Source organism: Mus caroli, chromosome 3 (genome assembly GCF_900094665.2).
Source record: "Mus caroli chromosome 3, CAROLI_EIJ_v1.1, whole genome shotgun sequence".
NCBI lineage: Eukaryota > Metazoa > Chordata > Mammalia > Rodentia > Muridae > Mus > Mus caroli.
The window spans coordinates 66843943-66870187 of NC_034572.1; the positions used below are offsets into that span (position 1 = coordinate 66843943).

Below are 26245 nucleotides of genomic sequence, written 5' to 3' on the forward strand. Positions count from 1 at the left end.
AAAACACATGAAACTCAAGAAGAACGAAGACCAAAGTGTGGACACTTTGCTCCTTCTTAGAATTGGGAACAAAACACCTATGGAAGGAGTTACAGAGACAAAGTTTGGAGCTGAGACAAAAGAATGGACCATCCAGAGACTGCCATATCCATGATCCATCCCATAATTAGCCTCCAAACGATGACACCATTACATACACTACCAAGTGTTTGCTGAAAGGACCCTGATATAGCTGTCTATAGTGAGACTATGCTGGGGCCTAGCAAACACATAAGTGGATATATCACAGTGCCCCCAATGCCTCAGGAGCTAGAGAAAGTACCCAAGGAGCTAAAGGGATCTGCAACCCTATAGGTGGAACCACATTTTGAACTAACCAGTACCCCGGAGCTCTTGACTCTAACTGCATATGTATCAAAAGATGGCCTACTCGGCCATCACTGGAAAGAGAGCCCCATTGGACTTGCAAACTTTGTATGCCCCAGTACAGGGTAATGCCAGGGCCAAAAAGTGGGAGTAGGTGGGTAGGGGAGTGTGGGGGGGAGGGTATGGGGGACTTTTGGGATAGCATTGGAAATGTAAATGAGAAAAATACCTAATATAAATAAATAAATAAATAAATAAATAAATAAATAAATAGTCGCAGAAATAATCTTAGTATTTAGGACTTTTTGTCCTCTTAAATAAAACATGAAAAAAAAATTCTGTATTTTTTGATGTACATAATACCAGAGTGCTTTATTTATTTGTTTGTTTGTTTATTTGTGTTTGTGTCTCCTGTTTACTTTCCTCTGAACTCCATGGATGTTGTTTTCTAAATGCAAATGATTAAACAGAATCAGGCAGTTAGTTTTGACAACATAAATTTAAATTAATCCTATTAATTGTATAACTCCTGCACTGCCCTGATTTGCTGTACATTGGGAACAGGCAAATGGAAACCGAGAGAAGCTTCTTGCTTGCTTTTGTCTTCCCTTTCCTTAACTTGCTCCCCTGTTCCAATAAAGATTAAATCACGCGTTGAAAAAGTTTACACAAATTGCGATATTTCTCTCCTTCTTCATTTTAGAATCTGATTGATTAATTTCTATGCTGTCAAAAACATATTAAACCTCTGATGTTCTCCGTCTACATCCTATACATTCACTCTGTAATTAATATATTCACTTCATCATGAGAAATTATTAGCTTATTAGTGGTATTATAACAAAATACCTGAAGTCAGGCAACCACTTAAGAAATTACAAGTATTTTGTCTGGAGGCCTGGAAGTCTTAGGAAAGAATGGGCATCAGCTAAACTCTTCCGATGGTGAAGGAAGACCAGTGCTCTTCTCACACTAGGTAAGATTGCTCCAGCAGCAGCAGCTCAGGGAAACTGTATGCACTTCTTTGAGGACAGGTTGTTAAATACAGTTCAGCAGGTTCTACCTCTTAAAAAAATCAAGAATCCCTAATACTGTCAGAATGAAGATTAAACCTCAAACATATGAACCCTCAGAAAATAACCAATTCAAATCAAAGCAAGGGATATCTTATTCTCCCACATTTCCTTCCAGACCTCTTATCACTCTATTTTTCTCTGCTACTTTTTCTTCCTTCTACCTTTCAAGTGTGACATTATCAAACAACTGCTCTATCTACAAGTACAATAAGTGATATAAACCTGTGTTGTAACTTATTATAGATCAGCTTATTTCTCTCAACTCCTTTGGAAATTTTGAATTCTATGTTTCCATGTTACAGCAAATAATTTTAGTATTTCATGTACCTTAAAATATGGCAAATTGAGCTTTGGACTTAACAGTCTCAACCCCAGCTGTCATCTTGATCTCCACTTAATAAAATGATACCTCTGTTCTTTGGTGGCTTTTAATTTTTTTTTTTTTTATATCCTAGATCCATTGTTACAGTAAACCCAGTTGTATATTTCTTTAAGGTGTATCCTAAATCTCTCCAGTTCATCCCACTTGTAGCCAATCCAAAATGCAGATGCCTCACTAAAGATTGGCCTCTTAGTCTCCTGGCACTGCTGTATGCCTCACTGAATGTCCCAGGCATTTTTACTAGCCATTAGATCTCTATTAATTTGATATCAAGTAAATGTTCTCTATTAGCATGCAACTCAGGCTGCAGAATAAACATTTCTCCAAGTTTGAGTGCTCTGTAACATGCTCCCGAGTAAGTCACTGAGCTCTGTAATGTGTAAATCGCTGAGCTACCACCACTTTCTCTTCACATGCTTCTTGCAGACACGCCAGCTTTCTTCCCACAGCAGCGTTTTACACTTTACCAGTAGGACTGGTCCTTGCTTCTCTTTCTTCTGAGACATGCGTCTACCCATGCACACATGATTAATTTTGTCATTTGGATTATATGACTTCAACTATAGAGTGTCACATGAATCACATCCTTTTGCTGTTAACTAGGCTTAATATCTTTATCAGAGGTCTTACATTTGTAATATATGTAAGATAAGAAAAATTCTCATTATTTATGGGGGCAGTCTAAGAACATCAGCTAATGTTGGGAATCACAGATGGTAATGAATGGTATATGGATTTTCCTCTATACGTTCTATAATGGTGTTCTAATTATAATTAAGTAGAGAAGGACTGAAGAGCCAATTCAGTGATAGTGTGCTTACCTAGTAATTATAAGCCACTGAGTTTGATGTCTAACATCACAGTAAATGAGGGCATCGTAGTAAATTAGCAACAATAGTTAATGATAAAGCAAATTGTTTATAATAACAGACTGAAATTGAAAGTAAAATTGAGTGGTCTCTCTTGACAAAAAATCTCTTATCCATTTTTCTTGTCATTTCTTTAGCGAGAAAAAAATAATTATGTTACTGCCAACAGAACTTAGCAAGGCAAAGAGGCATCCTCAAACCCAGCATTGCTTACAAGTCTTGTGACAGTAAATCTGAAAACTGAGAAAGCTAATAAGTATATAACATTTAGTGGGAGAAATGCAAAGATGGGCACTTGGAAACAAGCAAGAATGCTATCTTCCGTTGGACAGAACAACATTTATATACTCAATTTTCAATGAATTAATTGTTTCTTTCTTAGGTTCAGTAAATTGTTGGTGAAACGGATTGCACAGAGTGAAATCGGAGATAAGAACTGCACATACGGTGTCCTGTCTTTATTTTCTTCCCTATGTTTAGATTGAAAGCTGAAGGTGAATAATTTTCTGTTTTCTTTCCTTATTGGGTTTTAGTTATCTGTTTATTTCTTCTTATTTTATAGTAAACATATTGTTTAATACTTAATAGACAAAAGATATCAAAAACCTTTTCAGGGAGTAAATGGGAGATTGAAAACACAGTTATACAAAACCTAACTTGTAATTAGTTACATCTTTATGAAAAGACAAACTAATTTAAAAATACTTTGAAAGATTGTGAAATTTTCATGCTTTCAGAAACCTTATTTTACTAGCAAACATGACTAATTTTATAAACAAAATGTGAATTTGTATAATAAAGAAAGCTTACAGCAGCTTATAGCCAACATCTACTTAAATAAAGAGAAACTTAAAGCAATTCCATTAATATCATGGATAAAACAAGGCTGTCCACTCACTCTGTACCTATAATATAGTACTTAAAGTTTTAGCTAGAACAATAAGAAAACTGAAGGAGATCAAGTTGTAGAAATTGGATAGAAAAATGCTAAAATATCTTTATTTGCAGATGATATGAGAGTATATAAGTTATCTAAAAAATTCCATTAGGAAAATTGTTCACCTGATAAATAAATTCAGTAAAGTATATGGATACAAAATTAACTCATGAAAGTCAGTAGTCCTCCCACATATAACTAAGAAAAATCTGAGAGAGAAATCAAAGAATTTTGATTTTGAGAATCAAAGAATACACAAAGATATTTTTGTGTAAAATATCTTGGGGTATCTCATACCAAGCAAGTGACACACTTGCACGATAAAAAAACTTAAGTCTTGAAGAAATACATTTAAGAAAATATCAACATATAGCAAGGTTTTCCATGCTCATGGTTTGGTAAGAGTAACATAATAACATTGTTCATCCTACAAAAGCTATCCGCATATTCAAAGAAATCTTTAGCAAAATTCCATCAGAATTCTTCAGGTCTTGAAAAGACAATATTTTGCTTCATATAGAAGCACACACACAAACAACTAAATCAACTTTAAATAATAAAAAAAACTGCTTTAATTATTAGCATCCTTGATTATAAATTGTACCATAAATGAAATATAACATAAATAATAATATAGACATCATGATATTGATAGAATATATTATATATTCATGATATATATATATTGAGGTAGATTGATTCACATTTCACAAAATGTGAATTTGTATAATAAAGAAAGCTTACAGCAGCTTATAGCCAACATCTACTTAAATATATATATATTATATATTCTATAATATATCATGATATATTATAGAATAATATAATAATAAAGACATCATGATATTGGCATCAAAATAGACACATTGATCAAAAAAGTCGAATTGAAGATCCATAAATAGATTTGCAGACCTATATATACACTGTGATTTTTAATAAATAAGACAGAAATACACATGGGAAAAATTATATCTCCAAAACCTGGTGCTTGTCAAACTGTATGACTTTATGTAGAAGAATCCAAATAAATCTATATTTACCCTCCTGCATACCATACAACTCAACACCAAAAAGAATCAAAGACCTCAACATAAAACCAGAAACACTGAACCTCACAAAAGAGAATACAGGAACTAGGCTAATTGGCACTGGAATAAGCTTTCTGAGCAGAACACCATTAGCACAGGCACTAAGATCAACAATAATTGGAACCTCATGAACCTGAGGAGTTTCTGTATACTGAAGAACACCATCGTTTGAAAAAATTGGAAGCTCAGAGCATTGGATTTTTTTTTTTTTTTACCAACTATACATCTGAAGAAGGCTTAATTTCTAAAATATATAATGAACTCAAAAAACTAGAGATTTAGAAAACAAATGACTAAATTAAAATATAATGTACAGGTCTAGACAGAAAATTCTCAATAGAGTAAACTCAAATCACTGAGACATATTTAAATAAATGGTCAACATCCCTACCCATCAGAAAAATGCAAGTCAAAATTACTTTGAGGTTTTGTTTTATATCTTTCAGAGTGGCTAAGATCAACTAAACAAGTGACATCTCATGCTGTCAAGGATGATGTAATGGAACACTTAATGTATTTCTTGTAGGAATGCAAACTCATACAGATATTACAGAAACCGCAATGGTGATTCCTCACGAAGATTGCAATCAATCTACCTCAAAAGCCCTTGAATAAGGATATTTCATACTATCAGAGAAACCCTTACCCAACCATGTACAATGCTGATCTTGTAATAGCAAGAATTGGAAACAACCTAAAAGTCCCTCAACAAGACAATGGATAAATAAATGTACATTTACACACTGGAGTATTACTCAGCTGATAAAATAAGTGACAAGAAATTTGCATTCAAGTGATAGAAATAGAAAAAAAATACTGAGTGAGGTATCATAGACCCAGAAAGACAAATAGAGTATGCACCTATTTATATTTGGATATTAGCTTTTAAGTTAATTATAACCAATTTTCAATATATAGAACCAAGGAAACTAGGTATAAAACAAATGGCTAGAAGGAACAAACAGATCTCATTAGAAAATAAAAACAGAATAGATATTTATGCATGAATGGAAAAGTATGAATTTGGTGGATTAAGTGGGGAAGGAGGGTGAAAGAGGCTAGTGGTAGGGAATATGGGATATTGAGGGGTATTATAGAACCTAATACAGCAGAATCTTCCAAAGATATATACAAATATGAAGGTGATCTAAGTCAAATCACCAAACAATGGAGAAAACAGATTCGCAAGGAACCATCAAGTTGTGGGATCGCGTTACTGGATACATAACTGGATTATTGGCCAAGTGGACTCCACAGGAATCTCCAAATAATCCAGACCATTCCCATGACCAGAGGTTGGTCTCCACAAGCTGAAAGGATGGTGCCACTGTAGAAGTGACCTTCAGATTAGGTATCCTTCAGGACCAAGGTATAACCAAATAATAGTGACATAAATAATGTACTAGTAAAATGACTACTAATAATATTCTGCTCTATTCAGTATATAAGGGCCTTATTCAACCATGCCTGAGAAGCCTTGCTTTCTCTTCTATCAGATGGAAACACAGCCAGACACTAGGCAGAGAGTGAAAGACCTTGAAACATTCAGCTCTAAACGGGATGTTTCAGTAATCTTTCCCCTCAGAGTTCAGGGAAGCCTTCGGAAGAAAAAAGCATAAATTGGATATTAGTCCCCTATCAGATTTAGGATTGGTAAAGATCCTTTCCCAATCTATTGGTGGCCTTTTTGTCTTATTGACAGTATCTTTTGCCTTAGGGAAGCTTTGCAATTTTATGAGGTCCCATTTGTCAATTCTTGATCTTACAGCACAAGCCATTGCTGTCTCCTGTGAGGCTATGCCAGTGTCTGGCAAATACAGAAATGGATGCTCACAGTCATCTATTAGATGGAACACAGGGCCCCCAATGGAGGAGCTAGAGAAAGCACCCAAGGAGCTGAATGGGTCTGTAACTCTATAGGTAGAACAACAAAATGAACTAACCTTACCCTCAGAGCACATGTCTCTAGCTGCATGTATAACAGAAGATGACCTAGTCGGCCATCAGTGGGAAGAGAGGCCCTCTTGGTCTTGCAAACTTTACATGCCCCAGTACAGGGGAACGCCAGGGCCACGAAGTGGGAGTGGGTAGGTAGGAGAGCAGGGCGGGGGGGGAGGGTATAGGGGACTTTCGCGATAGCATTTGAAATGTAAATGAAGAAAATATCTAGTAAAAATTGAAAAAAAAAAAAAACATAAAGAATGTAAAAGCTAAAGGGAATGGAGGATACCAAGGCAATAAGGATCCATGAATCAACCTAGCAAAGCTCATTTGAACTACAGAGTCTGAGGCAGCATGTGTGGGGCCTTCAGCATCTGCAACAGATCTTCTATATACATATACATTATATGCATATACATATACACATATATATGGGTTCTAGTCTAGTGTTTATTATGGGATTCCTCACCCTGCAAACAAACAAATGAGTCTCTAATTCTTGTGCCCTTGTTTTTTTTGTTTGTTTGTTTTGTTTTTGTTTTTTTTGTTTTTTGTTTTTTCTTTCTGTTGGTCTGTCTTGTGTAGAGAGAATCTCTTGTGTACTGGGTGGAATCATCACTTGTCAATCAAAGTCTGATGGCCAATGATTTGAGGATTAAAAGGTGGGACATCTGGAGAGACATAGGAACTCTGGGAGTTAGTCCGTCACGGAAGATTTGCCACCCAAACTCTCAGTAGACAGACATATGGAACTGAGGAAAAGTAATAAGTCATGTGGCATACATAGAATGGGATAATCAGATTATGTAAATTACAAACTAGTTAGGGAATAATCCCAAGCTTATGGGCTAGGCATATATTCATAAATAATTCTCAGAGTTGCTACTTAAGAACTGGGCCACAAGTAGGACTGGGGTCTTGTGTAAATTTGATGTGATAGTTTTTTTTACCTTATTTTATATATGTTTAAAAATGAACTAGTGGATGTAAACTCAGACACTGTGGTAAAAGTTGACAACAGAACTGGCATTTATATCTATTGGGAGAGCGAAAATCAGTTTTCTCTTATGGAATGACATTGGGTACACCAACCAGTCCTGTGAAAACATAATGTATATGAGTAGTTAACCAGGAAAAAAATGAACTCCATAGTGTTTTATTTGGTTTTGGTTTAGTTTGATTTGTTAGTATTTAATTGTATGGTTGTGTATGTGTGTGTGTGTGTGTGTGTGTGTGTATGGTGTGTTCTTTTATTTGTTTACAGTTGGTGTGTTTTTTGTGTGTTTACTTTTTGTTTCTTATCTTTTACTGGATGATCTTGTATTTTGTTTTCTAGATTTGGGTAATTTTTATTGTACTATTTTATTTTTGCTTTGTTTTTGAGGTTTTTTTATTGTTGCTTTTGAGAAAGAAATTTAAGTAGATGGGTAGGGTGGAAGAAAGGAATTAGAAGAATGCAGAGAAGGGAAGAATATGATTAAAATATATTTAAATTTTAGAATGTATTAAATAGCAAAAACTTTGCAGTAATAACTCCCATTAATATTAACACTTAATTTATATAAAAAGTCAATATATAATGCCTTCGTGTTAATATGATAGCACCTATCCTGATGGCATAAAATAGGAAAGAGCTTGACGCTCTCTAGCATGCTGATTTCAGGTTTTACATATAGGAATAGGACATAGGGAGAGGAAGAATTTCTTGAAAATCATCAGTCTAACTAAAGACAGTTTAGATCGACTTGAATGTTAGAAATGTGTCCTATTTTATAGAGTAATACAGTCACAGTAACATTCTGTTACTGTTATATTCATATCATATTCATAGTCATAGCTATATCATATTCAAAGCTATCTCTTTGTACTTGCCTGATCTTCTAGAATACAATGAAATGTGCATTCCTCAAATAATTATTTCTAAAATATGACATTAATTATGACAGTAGGATGGATGGATGTACAAATGATTTAATGTTATATGCTTTCAAAATATAAGCAATGTTTGGAGAAGTTTATGAAATAAGTTGTTATATTACCAAGTAAATTGATGCAATAAATGCTCTTTTCTGCTTTAAGTTGTTTTCTTATACTAATGTAGCACTTTTCCCAAGAGCACAATAGTGTACTCCAAATATTAGTGGGAGAATGTTTTATTTTTATACCCTTCTTTGTAGATTCAGACTTAGGTGGAAGGGAACATCTGATTCTATCTCATTCTACTATTATTGATGGTAAAAAAAGCGATGTTGTATGAAAAAGCTTTCCAAGCAATATGATCTTGAATTTAAATTGTTCCATAATACAATTTGTCCTTTTCAAATAAGTTCTATTAATGCATCAGATTTTTTAAAAACCTACATTTATATTCTATCTGTTATAGGAACTTCCAGGAATGCTGCAGTTAGCATTTATTGTTCCATCCATTTCTAAGTAATTCCTCACCTAATTCCTAGGGGGAGAGAGACCTGAAATAGTCAAACACTGAAACTGTCAAGATAGCAGCAGAGCACATCCAGAGGGATTTCAGTCCTGTTCTTTCTGCAAAGTCATCAAAATGTTCCATTAGGGTTAATTATGATAATGTACCCAAAATAATTATAGAATCAGAGTGTAAAGATATTTTTCTTCAGTCTGGAAACTACATGAACTATTATCTATGAAAAAAGCTTAATTATAAATCTGATAAAAAATGGAATAGAAAGCCAGATGACAGTCCTTCACAAACTTAAGCTTATTTCCACATTTCCTGATGTCTAATTTTAGTCTCTACTCTGTCTTTATCTCTGAAACACTAACTGGGACGACAGTAGCATGCTAACATGTTGAAATTACAAGTCTGCAGTCAAATGCATTTTCTAAGCATGCTTAATGACTGCTTTTAATAATTCATGGTGAAGGTATAATATAAGAAGCTGAAAGCACTGCTTCATCTCTGCTCAGCAGCCAACTAGTGCCAATTCACTGTTCTGCCATGGACTACCAGGTTTTAACCTAAAGATTAGAAAATTTCACTGTTTCATCATTTCTTCTATCTAATGACAGAGCACATTCCATACCCTGCCAGACTGATGCCCCTACTAAATGTATCTTGAACTGATTAGTGTCTTCTATATTAAAGATGCCTCCTGTTAGCGTTTATATTTGGTGTTTGGAATAGAGTTCTAGGATCTAAATTGTTTAAGCAAAAACCACAATGAAAATCAAGTTAAAATTAAGTTGATAGCTCACTTAAGTCTGCTGCAGTGCATGTGACAACAGGACACTCAGTGAAGAAGTAAACTAATCCAGTCTAGGGTAGCTGACTTTGGAGAATCCTTCCAAGTTCCTCACGGCTTCCCCATTTTTAGCAAAGCATGAGGAAAGTAAAACAGAATACAAAAATGTGCATCTATTTACAAATAAAGTAGAGAGACCACCATACTTATTTTGATTTATTTCTCTTATATAAAGTGATATATTAAAAGACAAAAATAAAAAGCAGTTTCATGTAATATAATTTTAAAAGTGCATTATTATTGGTATAGTCCTGGTTGTATAATAAAGTCAAGCTCATGTATATGAAACTTCTGCATGTGGCTGAGGTGTGTGTGTGTGTGTGTGTGTGTGTGTGTGTGTGTGTGTGTGTATAGACATGTATATACATGTACAAAATCTTGGAATCATAAAAGCATTTTTATCACTTTAGAATCTGTAAAACATAATAGTTTCTGATACTATTTTAGTATGTAGTATGGTTTAAATGAGATTAGTCACCACAGGCTTATGTTTTTGAATACTATGTCTCCACAGCTAGTGAAACAGTTTGGAAAAGATGAGGTGTTGTGGCCTTTTGGAGAAGGTGGGCCACTGGATGTGATGGTGAGCTTTGAGGTTTCAAAAGAACAGACTAGTTAGTTATCTCTGCCTCATGCTTATATATCAGATGTATTAAGTTTTTAGCTACTACACTAGCACCATGCTTACCTTACTGTAGCATATCTTCTGACCAAAGCCATGGACTCTAACCCTCTGAAAACATAAGTCCAAAATAAACTCATTCTTTTATAAGTTGCCTTCATCATGGTGTTTTAACACAGCAATTGAATATAGACTGGAATAGTGAGAATTTACCTGATAGAACAATTCAAATTGTTCCTGTTCTCAGAGGATCCCATCCATGGTTGCCATGCTCCACACAGGTGAGCATAGACCATGGCAGTGACACTGTGCCTGAAAGGACCAGGACTCAGAGGCACAAGGCATGTTGGCACTCTACTCATTCTTGGACTGTTTTAAACTGTTCTTATCCAGAGCCAATACTTACTCTAGACTTTCCACTTCAGTTAACCCTATCTGGAAACAATCTCAAGAACACACCCAGATGTGTGCCTCTGTGATTCTAATTTCAATTAAGTTAAAAATGAACACCAGCTGTCAAATTTTAAATTGTCCCAACGCCTTTTTCTCCTCTCATTTTGTTTCTCTAATAAGAGAAAACTCATTGATTTACAACATGTTCCTCACCATGGTACAATGCCTTGATATAGTCTTGAAAAAAGCAAAGCCAACCCAGATTACATAGTCTGAAACTTCTAAGATGATTTATTTAGGCAAGGCTTTCCCTGTAAGTTGATGTTTGGCATTGTGTCACAAGGCTGGAAACCTGACTAAGACACCACTGAACACATATTTGAGAAGAAAATGAGTTTAAATATTACTTGAACTACACGCTAAGTAAAGATGAACATTCTGGTGGACACATATTCTTTAAATCTGGATAAAGTAAAAGAGCGCACCTGCATATGTTAAAACTCTATTTTAAATTTGAAAAATATTGTGGATAAGCTAAGCAGATTGGCAGGTGCAAGGAAGAGATAAAGACAGAGATGGCAAGACAGAGAGAGAACATGAACATGGGAGGAAAATTACACTCTGAAAAGACATCAGAAGAGTTAGGAAGGAGGAAATGAGGCATAGGTTTGATAGAAATGATTTATACACTGTCAAATAATAATACTAATCTTCAAAAGAACACAATTACTCAGGGCTAATTATATGTATATTTATGAATATGTAACAACAAGTAAAGATAACGCGTCCATGAATTTAAGAGAAATTAGGGAAGAGCACATTAGGGGTTAGACAAAAAACTAGAAGAATGGATATGATGTAATTATATTACAATTTTAAATTAAAAATATAAATAAAAAAGACAATTACTATCAAATTAAAATATAAGAAACTAACCTATGATGACAAAGATATTGTAAAAGTGACAAAAATGTTAGAGCATTTATTTACGTTTTTTTTTAAAGGCTGAAGAAAATTTTTTAAATAGCAAGCACAGCAGTCCTAAACCAATACAGAGTATGAAATTTAGAATCAGAAACTAAAGTCAGTGAAATAGGGAAATAACTAGATAAGCTAAGGCACAGAAGGGATAAAACATTAAATAAGGTGGGCTTCAACAGAAATTAATAAGAGTTGCTCAAGTTCAAATTGAAGTAAAATTAACAGGACTATGATGTACTTTAAAACAATACCCAGCATCCTATTATATATACAGGATATGAGCACGAAAGGAGCTCAAGGAATAGCTGACAAATTCCCATCACCAACATCCCTCAAATAGGACTTAAAGTGCCAACTTGGGAATAGTCTCAATGAACCTCAGCCTTTATAATTATGACATTATATTTTATATATTTGTAAGCACATTATATAGTATATGTTAATTATACAATTAGTATATATTGTTATGCCATATAATATAATATATTAGCCATGTAATATATATTACTATACATTATGTTATATAATAATATAATAATATATAATAATAAAGTTAATTTCATTGATGTTTGACAGTTTATAAATCATTTCAATAAAAAACATCCTGCATTCCTCCCTTCCAAACCCTTCCACTATCTCTCCACCATGGATGTTTATTTCCCTTCCAAGTTCATGTTCTCTCTCTGTACAAATTCATACCCCGACAATATAGATATCTACAGAAAGAAAGATAAACATAAGCTACTAATGTCAAACAAAAGAATTTCTGGACTGAAGGACCAGGAGGGTTTTGCAAATTATAGGAAGAAACAATATCAAGAGACCAGACCCCCAGAGCTTTACCAAGGAGTAAAATTGGAGGGACCCATGGCTGCAGCCACATGTGTAGCAGAGGGTGGTCTTGTTGGGCATCAATGGGAATAGAGGCCCTTGGTCCTGGGAAGGCTTGATGCCCCAGTGTAGGGGAATGCCAGGGCTGGGAGGCAGGAGTAGGTGGGTGGGCAGGGGAGCATTTTCATGGAAGCAGGGAGAAGGAGGATGAAATAGGGGATTTCTGGAGGGGGGGTGAAATAGGAAAGGGAATAACATTTGAAATGTAAACAAATAAAATATCAAATAAAAAGATGACAATATGAACACAAGCTTATTTCATATCTAAATATAAACCAAAGCTTAGGGACTAGATTGAAATGAAAAAAATAACAAAAATTATTATACCCTTAAAAATATTCTTCCATTGGATAAAATCTTGGGTAAATAAAAAAGAGCTAGACACATTTATATTAAACAAATCAGTAAATGTGATAGACTACACAGCAGTTTTGATATCCAGATGATGGTATACTGGAACCCTTTAATATATAAATATATTAAACACAAATGACTATTTAAAACACACAGCATGTAAGGACAATGGCATTGTTGTAAATATAAAGGACGAATAAAGAAAGCAAAGAAGTGAATACATGATTATTTTGTATGTTTCTTGCATTTGTGAATTTATGAAAATGAATGGAAAACATTAAGATGAGGTAACTGATAAAAGCAAGAATTCATTTGAAAGAATGACATGCTATGAATTTGGAATGGAGCCAAACTTTAAGGTAACCAAGCAGTCATCAAATTATTTTTTGCCCAAAATCAATTACAGAAAAAAATAAAGGCCAATTAAAAAACAATATAAAATGAATTCAACACTAAAAATATAAAAATATTTGTTAAATGCAAATAAGCAACAAAGAAATAATGTAAATGGATAATTTATAAAAACCCATAGATGAAGATAAAATTATATTAATGATTAAATTAACTGAGAATTATATTAGCCACAACTACATAAAAGTGTAATTTTAAGGACTATTTCTGCCCTGTGTTTTAAATATTTTTTTATTTTTTTAATATGTACATGTGTGTGTGCAAGCATGTATTTGTGGCATGTGTATGATAGTTCCCATGGAGAACAGAAGGAGGTGTCAGAGGCTCTGTGAATGTATGGAACTGAACTCGGATCCTACGAATGAGTCCTGAGAGCTCTCAGCCACAGAGCTATCGCACCAACACTCAAGGAAATGCTCTGAAAATAGAAGATAGATGAAAATTAAAATGAAGCAACAAGTGCTATTGAGGATACAAAGTTCTAGGGACAAAGCCACAAACCAGTCTTCCCTGCCCTCCTTCATTTCTCAGAGGAAAAAAACATACAAGAAAATATTATATAAGACATCCATATAAACAGTTCTTAATATGCCAGAGTAGGAAACCCCTTATAGAGATGAACATCAAAAGTGAAGGATCTGTGAGAAACAGAACTCAGTTTTGTCTGATGAAGAAAGGGACTCTGGAATCCACTCTGTGAGGAAAAACATTTCTTATTCTTCCAAAGGACCTGCGTTCAGTTCCCAGTGTTCACATGGTAGCTGACAACTGGCTATAACTACAGACCCAGGTGTCTGAAGCACTCTTTTGTCTCCCAAAATCACGAGGCACATGTGAGGCAAAACACTCCATATAAAATAAATGTAAATGGAAATTCCTTTCAAAAGAAATTGCTAATAAATACAACAGAAAAGGAAGCTCCAAAAAGAGAGAAGGGACATAAATTCAGATGCAGAAAGAAAGGTATGATCATCTCATTAGATGCTGAAAAAGTCTTTCACAAAATGTAACACCCCTTCACATTAAAAGTCTTGGAGAGATCAGGAATCCAAGGCACATACATAAACATAATAAAATCAATATACAACAAACCAATAACCAAAAACATTAAATGGCAAGAAACAAGAAGCAATCCTACTAAAATCAGGGAAAACACAAGGCTGCCCACTTTCTCTCTCTATTTTGTTAATTTATTACTTGAAGTTCTAGCTAGAGCAATTAGATAATAAAAGGAGGTCAAAAGAATACAGATTGGAAAGGAAGAGTTCAAGGTATCACTATTTGCGAATGATATGATACTATATAGAAGCGATCCCAAAAAATTCTACCACAGAACTCTTTCAGCTGATAAACAACCTCAGCAAAGTGTCTGGATATAAAATTTGTTCAAACAGATCAGCAGCCTTACTCTGTACAAAAAATAAATGGGCTGAGAAAAAAATTAGAAAATAACATACTTCACAATAGTCACATAATATAAAATATCTTGGTTTAACTCTAACCAAGCAAGTAAAAAAATCTGTATGAATGGATTTCAAGCACCCAAAGAAAGAAATCAAAAAAGACCTCAGAAGATGGAAAGATCTTCCATACTCATGGATCGGTAAGATTAGCATAGCTGAAAATGACCATCATACCCAAAGCAATCTACAAATTCTATCCAATCCCAGTCAAAATTCCAACTCAATTCTTCATAGAGATAGAAAGAACAAGTCTCAAATTCATATGGAATAACAAAATGCCCAGGATAGCGAAAACAATTCTCAACAATAAAATAACTTCTGGGAACTCACCATCCCTGAACTCATGCTTTACTACAGAGCAATAGTAATAAAAACCACATGGTACTGGTACAGATACAGACAAGTCAATGAATGGAGTAGAAATGAATACAGAGAAATAAACCCACACACCCATGGTCACTTGAACTTTGACAAAGACGCTAAAACCATAGATAAAAGAGTGCATCTTCAACACATGGTGCTGTTCAAACTGGCCGTCTGCATGTAAAATATTTCAAGTTGATCTTTTATATCTTGTTTTTACAACACTCAAGTCCAAGTAGATGATCGACCTCCACATGAATCTAATAGAAGAGAAAGTGGGAAATAGCCCCAAAGGCATCTGCACAGGAGAAATTTTCCTGAGCAGAGCACCAATATCTCAGGCTCTAATATCAGTAAATGACCAAAGTGACCTCATGAAATTGAAAAACTTCTCTAAGGCAAGGGTTACTATCAATAGGACAAAAATGCAATTTACCTATTGGAAAAAGATCTTTACTAACCCTTCATCCCATAGAAGGCTAATATCCAAAATATATAAAGAATTCAAGAAGTGAGATGCCAGAAAACCAAATGACCCAATTAAAAATGGGATACAGAGTCTGCCCCACCTGGGGATCCATCCCATATACAATCACCAAACCCAGACACTATTGTGGATGCCAACAAGTGCTTACTGACAGGAGCCTGATATAGCTGTCACCAGAGAGGCTCCACCAGTGCCTGACATACAGAGGTGGATCCTTGCAGCCTACCATTGGACTGAGCACAGAGTACTCAATGAAGGAGCTAGAGAAAGTACCCAAGAATTTGAAGGGGTTATCAACCCAATAGGAGGAATAACAGTATGAACTAACCAGCTCCCAGGGACTAAATCATCAACCAAAGAATATACAAGGTGGAACTCATGACTCCAGATGCATATTTTGCAGAGGATGTCCTAGTCGGACATCAATGGGAGGAGAATGCCATGGCCAGGGGGCAGGTATGGATGGATTGGTGAGCAGGGGGAGGGGGAGGGAATAGGGGGCTTTTGGAGGGAAACCAGGAAAGGGAACAACATTTGAAATATAAATAACATAATATATCTAATTTAAAAAATGGAATACAGAGCTAAATAGATAATTCTCAAGTGAGAAGTCTCAGATGTCCAAGAAACTCCTAAAGAGATATTCAGCATCGTTAATCATCAAGGACATGCAAACCAAAGGGAACCTGAGATTCCATCTTACACCAATCAAAATGGCTAAGCACAAAAACTCAGGTGACAGCAGATCCTGGTGAGGAGGGAGAAAGAGGAACACCCCTCCATTACTGGTGGGATTGCAAACTGGTACAACCACTTTGGCAATCAATCTGACTGTCTCTCAGAAATTTGGGAACAGTTCTACATGAAGATCCAGCTATACCTCTCCTGGGCATATATCCAGAAATGTTCCAACATGTAATAAGGACACATTCTCCACTATGTTCATAGCAGCCTTATTTATAATAGCCAGAATCTGGAAACAACCCTGATGTCCTTCAAACAAAAAATGGCTAAAGAAAATGTGGTGCATTTACACAATGGAGTACTTACTCAGCTATTAAAAATGAGGACATTATGAATTTTTCAGGCAAATGGATAGTACTAGAAAATGTCATAATGAGTGAGGTAACCCAGACCCCAAAGACATACATGTTATCTACTCACTGATAAGTGGATATTATGGAAAATTTTATAATACCCATGATAAAGCTCACAGAACATATGAAGCTTAACAAGAAAGAAGGCTCAAGAGTGACTTCAGAACTACTTAGAATGAAGAACAGAATAATCATGTGAAGCAGAGGGAGGGAGGGACCTTTTTGGGAGTTAGGAGATAGAGGGGAAATTGGCAGCAGGATTAGGGATGGGAGAGACAGGAGAGAAGTCCAGAGGGTGAGAAGAATGAACAGAAACAAGAAATCAGTGTGGAGTGGGTGATGGGGTGGTTCCCTAGAATTTCCCAGACACCAGAGATGTGAGAGACTCGCAGGATTGAATGGGGATGACATTACCAGAAATGCTCAACAGTGGGGAGATGGAATCTCAAGAGACCACCTGCAGTAGATAAACATGGCCCCCAGTTCAGGGATGTGGCCACAAATCCATCTCAAAATGTTTGACCCAGAATTGTTACTGTCTAAAGGAAATGTAGAGACAAAAAATTGAGCAAGGACTTAAGGTAACACCAACCAGAGACTGCCCCAACTTGGGATCCACACAGGCACCAAACCCTGACATTATTGCTGATGCCAAGATATGCTTGCAAGAACGAACTTGGCATTGTTCTTTCAGAGGCTTTGCCAGCACCTGAATGAGACAGATGTAGCCAACCATTAGACTACCAGGGTACCACTATGGAAGAGTTAGGGGAAGGACTGAAGGAGCTGAAAGGAATTGTAATCCCATATGCAGAACAACAGTATCAACTAACCAGACCCCAGAGACTAAACCACCAACAAAAGAGCATACATGGGCTGGTTGGTGGTCCCCACTACACATGTAGCAGAGGACTGTCTGGCCTGGCCTCAGTGGGAGGGGATGAGATTGGTCCTTTGGAGGCTTGATGCCCAGAGAAGGGGCAATGCTAATGGGTAAGATGGGAGTGGGTGGCTGGGCAAGCACCGTCCTAGAGATGAAGGGGAGGAGGTGGGGAGGGCTTGTGGAGGAGAGACCAGGAAGGAGAACAACATTTGAAATGTAAATAAATAAAATAATCAATAAAAAAGAAAGGAAGGTAAAATAACAGTAAGAATGTCTAAAAGTCATTAAAAAGTCTAAAAACGTCTAAAATGTTATATCTACCTTTAAAAAAACTCTAAAATACACATACACACACATACACACAAATGCACACATACATGTATTTGTTAAATGAAATGTCTTAATCTCTGTTGGCAATACTCGTTCTATGAGTTAAAGCCCATCTAATATAAACAGCAATACCAAACAAGAGAATCTCCATTTTGAGTTGTTCATATTATAAGCTTATTGGGCAGAGAAAAATGTGTCAGAATGAAGTTTATACACTGTGCTGAAGAGGCATAAGAAATAAATAAAAAAAAATCCATGCAAACTGAACAGGATATAAGTCTCTGAGGTTGCAAGATGATGAATTATAGACATTAGTCAGAGTTTATTGAACTATGTATGAAAACTCTATAGCTCCTAATACGAAAGGAAGCTCATAAGCACCATACCCATATTTAACTAACATGTAAGAGTAATTTATTAGACCAGTGGTGGGAACATGAAATTCTACTTCCTATATAATTACAGTTTCAAGCTGGACTCCCCCTCTCTTTAATTTACCCTGAAGCCTGAAGTTTAATAGAAAGAAAAGAGTTACAGCCTACTTTCCTTCTTTGTCACATATGTTTGGATTGTGGGGAAGTAGAGTATCACATGTTTTAACCTGGTGTTTCTAACATTTTGGAATGAATAAACATTGGTTTGGGGAAATGTCCTGAACATTATATTATCTTCCTCCCTCTGCAGCTCCCACCCTAAAGTGGACTCCAGTGTCCTCTAAGTCCAATGTGGTGGCATACTAAGCAATAGTTCATCCTTGAGAAATTTTGAATTAAAGCTTATCTAACTTAACATGTGGCCAGTTCACCTCTACTGGAGTTCCCTTCAGATTATCATTTGTTTTCAGCTCAACTGGAATCATGTATGATATATGTTTCTTTTACTAATGTAAATATGGCCTCTGAGGGAAAAAAAAAAACATCTCACCAATGAAATGTACTGTAGTTATGCTATTTTGCAGGGTATTTTATTTTCCTATGATTGCTTTTATGAATCTCATTTTATAAGTTTCACACTATAATTAATAACTCAGCCTTCATATATCCCAGGAAATCACACTTACCACAGATGTGCTTAATTAAGGTCAAACTATTCCATTAAATTCCAAAGACTTGTCTTTGATCTGATACTGTCTATGTGATAAATAAGACATTAAGCATGTTCTATTAACACTGTTCAATGTGGGTAGGTTAAATATAAAATTTCAGATGATTTCAACATGAAAATATGAACTGATTGAAAAATTAGAGAAGCAGATGGAATGAAGGACTATTTCTCTTTAATTACTTAGTTTTTTAGAATTGTAATAAAAATTAAAAACATATGCAAATGACTAATTACATACATCGCCTTTGGGAGTGAGAACAGAACGGGGCTAAAGAAGTCTAACACGGCTATTAAACATGTGCTCCTTCCCTGGAGCAAAAACTTAGGCTCATATTGAAAAGCCAGAAAATACAGTACAACTGACATATCTGCAACAGTAAAATTATATTGCTCTATCTCATCTAGCTGCTCAGCAAACATTTATTGTGGCATAACCATTCAAGTATTTTAATGAGTATTCATAGACATTGACATTTGTGTTTCAAGAAGCTAATTTAATATAACTTAGAGAGATTGTAATAAATGGCTGAACATACACAAGTCAGTGACTTCTTTGTCTGACAGATCACAGTCATATAGTACAGTGCACTTCTTCAGCTTCGGCGTTTCTAAACACATGTCCTACTTATAGCTGAATCCTGTTGGCTAATATACATGATAACCAGATAAAGAATAAGAAGTCCCTTAAAGTTTAACAAGAGAATTCTAATTTAAAGAGAGTATCTAAACAGATGAAATGCTACGAGGAATGATTACTGATATTGTAGAATGACAGAGTGCCATTGAATTTGAGGAAGTCTAATTTGGGAATCAAAATGAAAATTAGAAGTGGGTAAAACATCCCAGGAGGTAAGTACTTTGTAGCCAAGCTTGGCTACTTCAATTCCATCCCCATGACTCACACAGTGGAAGAAGAGAACTGACTCCTGTAAATTGTTCTGAGACCTCCATAAAAGCACACATACATATACACATACACATATACAAACAAACACATACACATAAATACACACTCACAGTCCAAATAGGCAATAAAGAAGAAAAACAGATATTAATGCTATATTGATATTCTCTTAGACTATTGAAGTATCATTAACTGGACGAACAAATCCATTTCTTTACAATAGATACAGGAATTCATTTTAAGACTATTGTATGCTATTTCTAATATTTATTATTCACAATAGAATGCAGTTAGTTAGTTTGGATCTATATACGTAGTAGCTAGGGTTTTATTTGTATACATTAATACACATTTTAGAATTTATTCCAGGGCCATGGTGGTACATCCTTAAAAAGCCAGCAGTTTTAAGAATTAGGCACGAGTTTGAGTTGGACTAGTTTGGGCTATATACAGAAAGCCCATCTTAAAGATGAAAAAAAGCAAAGGAAAGGTGGATTCCTAGAGGTTATACATGTTTCTTGGTTTATGATGGAGTAATCTTCTGACAAGTATATTGCAAGCAGGAAATACTGAAAATAGATTTAAAAGAAACAGTGTAGCTTAGCAAGGTAGTATGCCAAGAGCCTTGGCAGTTTGCTTTGCTATGACATGTGGGCTGGAGCTGTGTTCTCACTGCCAGTGCTGTTCAACATCCTGAGAGACTATCAGTCCTCACATTGCTAAGCCAGAAATATATAGAGATCCAAAGTATGATATCTACTGAACAGTATCAACTCTGAATTATCCTATAGTAGAAAGAGCCTCAGTGGATCCCTCTGATATTCAACTCAAGAGCAACACCACAAAAATAATATAAAAGTTAGCCACGAAACTCTTCCAAAAGGAAAATAAAACAATCTAGTAAACAAGAGGGACCTAAAAAAATCAAATAGAGCAGCTTACCTACCAGGTCTGATAAAATCTCTTGAAAAAACATGGCTCTGCTAGTGCCTGATAAACACAGAAGGTGACACCCACAGTCACCCACATTGGACTGGGCACAGGGTCCCCAATGAAGGAACTAGAAAAAGGATCCAAGGAGTTGAGGGGGTTTCCAGCTCCATAGGAAGAACAACAATATGAACTAACCAGTACTCCCAGAGCTCCCAGGGACTAAACCACCAACCAAAGAGTACAGATAGTGGGACTTATGGCTCCAGCTACATATTCAGCAGAGGATGGCCTAGTCAGTAATAAATGGGAGAAGAGGCCCTTGGTCCTGTGATGGCTCTATAACCCAGTATAGGCGAATGCCAGGGCCAGGAAACAGGAGTGAGTAGGTTGGTTACCAGGGGGAGAGGACAGGAGATATGGGTAAGGGACTTTTGGAGGGAGACCAGGAAAGAGGATAGCATTTGAAATGTAAATAAAGAAAATATCTAATAAAAATTATTGCAAAAAAAGAAAAGAAAGAAAGGAAGGAAGGAAGGAAGGAAGGAAGAAAAAAAGAAAGAAAGAAAGAGAGAGAGAGAGAGAGAGAGAGAGAGAGAGAGAGAGAGAGAGAGAGAGAGAGAAGAGGAAAACCACCCTCAGGTGACAGCAGATGTTTAAAAAAAAGGCAAATAGTGAGTGGTGTGAGTTTTAAGAAAAGGTGGTATGGGGGTGGAATACCTTTTTTACTCTTTCATATTCCTAAGTAGGGACATGTTTACTCCTGTATCAGATGCCACTGCCTCCTTGGCTTTAGACAATGAGAAGATATATTTGTTCTCTTTCTTAAACCTGGTCACCATTTAAAACTGCAGGTTAAAAAGCTTTTTCATGTATAACATTCTAATACAAGCATTTGTTTCCAAACCTTAGTTAACATCATTAAAGTATTTTGCCACAGTTTGCAATTGAAATCAGAAAGTAGTTTACAGAAAAATTATCTGGTAATTTTTCTAAAGCACTGAGAAACAAAGAGCTAAAATTCACCTCATTGTGAGACAAAAAGGCAGCTCAAATACAAAGAGAAAATACTCGAAATGCATCTATTGCTTTTAATGAAGTCTGCAGTAGAGGTCAAGGAAAGCTAAGCAAAGCAAAGTCAGGGAACAATCATAGAAATCAGCACTTACCCATATTTTGCAAAATTTGCCCAAGTTTTCATTATGGATCGACTAAAGATTTCCTCAGCTCTCGTATAATTAAGTCTTCTTCCCAGAGGTAAGCCAAACACAAATTCAATTTCATAGCCATGCATCACTCCCATCCATTCCGGCCAAGGTAGTTTGGAAGATCGATGTTTGAAAAAGTAGAAAAAAGCATTGTTTTCAAGCTCTGCAAATTTCTTGGTAAACTCCAGTGCAGGGCATATGATGTTGTAATCTCCAATAACATCATCCAAAGCTTCACGGTAGACTTCTGGCGACTGCTCACCTAACCAGTCCACATAGTAGAAAAGAACTGCTTCCTTGCCCAATCTGCTCACTCCAGGGAAATACATATTTAAACCTTCTAGAAATTCCTTCCTTGTGATAAGGCTATCATTGTCTTTGCTGAATCCCGGAGCACCATACACTAGGAAAGCTGTCCCTTCATCTTTGTTAACGCCCACTAAGATCTGAGCTTTTTTCACTTTTCCTAGTTGGAGTAGTGTGTGGGGCATATCAGTGAGAAAATCGCCATCCACTGTTGGACCAAAATTTATGGATAAGATGGAATCAGAGGGGAGAACGAACCTTTCATTCAGAAGAATTTCCTGAGGATCTTTACTTCGAAGGCATTTAATCATCTCCATCTCCTTCTCCTTTGAGCAACCAGTAAATTTAGCTAAGGTCAAGGTTCTGTTTCTGGCTTCCTCAGGATGCTTTACTGCCCAGGGGGCATTAGAGGAACCACTTTCAAGAATGGCTCTGGTAAACAAAGGATAACTTTGGGGACAGAGCAAATGTAAGCTCACTGAAGCTGCCCCTGCACTTTCTCCAAAAATCGTTATACTTTTAGGATTCCCTCCAAAAGCAGCGATATTTCTTTGGACCCACTGAAGTGCCAGCTGTTGATCAAATAATCCCATGTTTCCTGGAGCATCGGGATTTCCGGGAAAAGCTAGGAATCCTAGAGCACCTACCCTATAGTTCATCGAAACTACAATAACTCTTTCAACACGAGCTAGAAACTTCCCATCGTACACAGGTAGAGAAGAGGTCCCAGTTTGAAAGCCACCACCATAGATCCATACCATGACAGTGGCATTTTTAGGCTTCGGTACTGGAATCCAAACATTCAGATACAAGCAGTCTTCACTGAGGTTTGTGTTTGGATTCCACATTTCTGAGCCCTGGAAGCCTGGGAAAGCTTGATCTATGTTCTGATAACAAGAATTTGCATATTGAGTGGCATTATGGATGTCAGGCCATTTGTTTAAGGGTTGCGGCTTTTTGAATCTTAGGCCACCCAGAGGAGGTTGTGCATAGGGGATACCGAGAAAGGCAGTCACCATGCCACCAAGAACTGGTATGCTCAGCCCTCGGACCCTTCCGGTCTTGGTTGTAATTATGAAGTCTTCTTCAGTGTGTGACTTCCCAAAAGGCATGCAGAGCAGAAGAATCCATAGGAGGAAGTGGGTCTGGATTACCTTGGTATGCTGAGTCTGCATGTTGATTTCTAAGCAAAGAAAAAGCAGAACGGCTTTAAACAGCGTTGTACATGCTGTTAATTATCGTGTTCAATGATGATAATCACTAAAATATAGTAGTTACTATTCACCCTAAATTTAAGAAAAATAATAAATATGTAACCAAGTCTAGGTTGTGTGTAAAAACTAAAAATGTAAACAAAGATACTTCCACTTGGAAGAGAAACACATAGGAAGAAAAACCTAAGTGATGCTGTCTTTGAAATACCATGTTCAAGATATGTAAGAAGTTTCAGCACAGTAAAAGGATATTTTTGTCCCAAGTACATATGATATCATGCACTATACATAGCCACATCAAGTATGGCATTAGCTAGGTGTAGACATGTTTGAAGTGATTCCAACGTGACTGCAGGAGAAAATACAAGTACATGTGTTTTCTGAAGTATCATGGCTGGATGACAGATCACAGAACTCTAAAGTCATTTAAGAACTTTGAAGAATCTGGAGGTATTGATCATTTGTCATCCTCCTCTGTTCCATAGTTCTTTTCTCCTTTAAAAAAGTATACATATATATATATATATATATATATATATATGTGTGTGTGTGTGTGTGTGTGTGTGTGTGTGTTCATTTTTTTCTATATATTCTTAGTTTACTCTTAAAAGGGAATCAAAGCAACATACTTATAGAAGGCTAAATTTTAAAAAACTAAATAATGGGCTATTATTTATAAATACTAATACTATCAAGCCTGATTTCACTATGAAAGGATATTATTAAAACATGGGTGATTGAGATGTGCTCCTGAAGAGTTTCAGGGAAGTTCTCTGAACTTTATTAGATAAAGATTATTTTTATTTGCTTGAGTCACAATCTCCTTAGTGGGAGATGATGAAAATATTGACTTAGGGGAACTTTTTACATTACTAACTACAATTAATATGTAAACAGATTAAAGCATGTGTAAGTAGTCAAATATGTTAGCAGAGTCATGGGTACTCATGTATTTGCAGTGTATAAAATCATTGAAATCAGAGGACGAATGCTGAGAAAGTACTGGGATAAGAGGAAGGGGTGAAAGTAATGTTTGTAACCTACAAAATGGCCTACATTTGATATTGTGCTGTAGACAATATTTAAGGCCATGTAGAGACTCTCTTGAGTGATCACGGGTTTATCAAAATTCTTAACAAAGACATGAGATTTTTGGAAATAATTTTTAAACTCTATGTGCATGATAAGGAATATAAAAAGGTAATGCAAATATCATTTAAAAGAATCAACACTTTGTATGAAGTTGCAAGGAATATTATTGCAATATTCCTTAATAAGCACAGGCTTGCATCCATATAATGTCACTGGCAAATGAACAGTGCTTTCATTACTTGTTCTAGTGTTCTAATTTTAAATCCAACCTGCCTGTTCAGGAAAATAATCCTACCAGCAGTGACCATTTGCTTTGGCTTTCTGCATGTATAATCCTGCTTGTTTTGGTGAGCTATGTTCACTGATCATGAGGAATATTGTTTTAATTTTTGTAATTGTGGGTTGGGACACACACCACTGCATAAGACACGAAATTTTATTCCCTTTTTACCCTTTACTCACCAAGACATCTTCACACCCTTTATACCAAGATGCTAATCTTAAATTAGAATCATTTACCCCTGCTCTCAGGATATCTAGTGATGAATACTTAACAAATATGTAAATAAACCATAATGTACCTTTACTTTTGAACCCCATAGTTATTGACAGCTCTGCGTAATTTTATCGATATCTATGTCTATCCAAAATAGACTTGTTTTATGCATATAAGTCTACTTATAAGTTGATTGCTCTGGTAATACATTTAGGTTTTAAAATTAAATTAAAGGATTTTTTTAAATGTTCTCTGTTTTGATAAAATTGAGTATGTGCTAAAATCTATGAAATTTATCATTAGATCATGCTATTATGTTTTAATAATTTAAGTATTACACTCACAATGAATATAATTTGGATGCATTTATTTTTAAGTATTATACTCACAGTGAGTGTAATTTGTAAGTAATGATAACAAAACTAAATGAAATAATAATATCAAGGTTCTGTGTTCTGATCCCCAGCACCAGAGTAAAAGAAGCCAGGTATGGTGATGTCTCTCTGTGACACTGGTCCAACACATGAGACAGAGACAGGAGGAAATCCTAGGGCCTTAGTGGCTAGGCTGTCAAGCAGAATCTGTGAGCAGTGGGTCTCTGGGCGAACCTTCTGGTGTAACTGGTAACTGCTAAAAAGTAAAATATTAAATGCCTCAAGCTTATCATTAAAAAATGAGGAAAAGCCGGGCGTGGTGGCGCACGCCTTTAGTCCCAGCACTCGGGAGGCAGAGGCAGGTGGATTTCTGAGTTCGAGGCCAGCCTGGTCTACAAAGTGAGT

At 35.8% G+C, this 26245-nt stretch overlaps 1 protein-coding gene and 1 long non-coding RNA gene across 3 annotated transcripts in view; one reads left to right on the top strand and one right to left on the bottom strand.

Annotated features, from left to right (window-relative positions):
- The window catches only part of LOC115030600, a 17622-nt gene extending 14441 nt beyond the window's left edge, over window positions 1-3181 (top strand). For both annotated transcript variants that reach the window (XR_003836185.1, XR_003836186.1), the window contains exon 3: window positions 3076-3181. This is a non-coding gene — a long non-coding RNA (uncharacterized LOC115030600). The remainder of the gene's footprint in view (window positions 1-3075) is intronic.
- The window catches only part of Bche (butyrylcholinesterase), a 76114-nt gene that overhangs the window by 46680 nt on the left and 3189 nt on the right, over window positions 1-26245 (bottom strand). Inside the window, exon 2 of the mRNA XM_021158415.1 lies at window positions 22320-23847. Coding sequence (XP_021014074.1) covers window positions 22320-23839 — 1520 coding nt within the window. The 5' untranslated portion in view covers window positions 23840-23847. The remainder of the gene's footprint in view (window positions 1-22319; window positions 23848-26245) is intronic.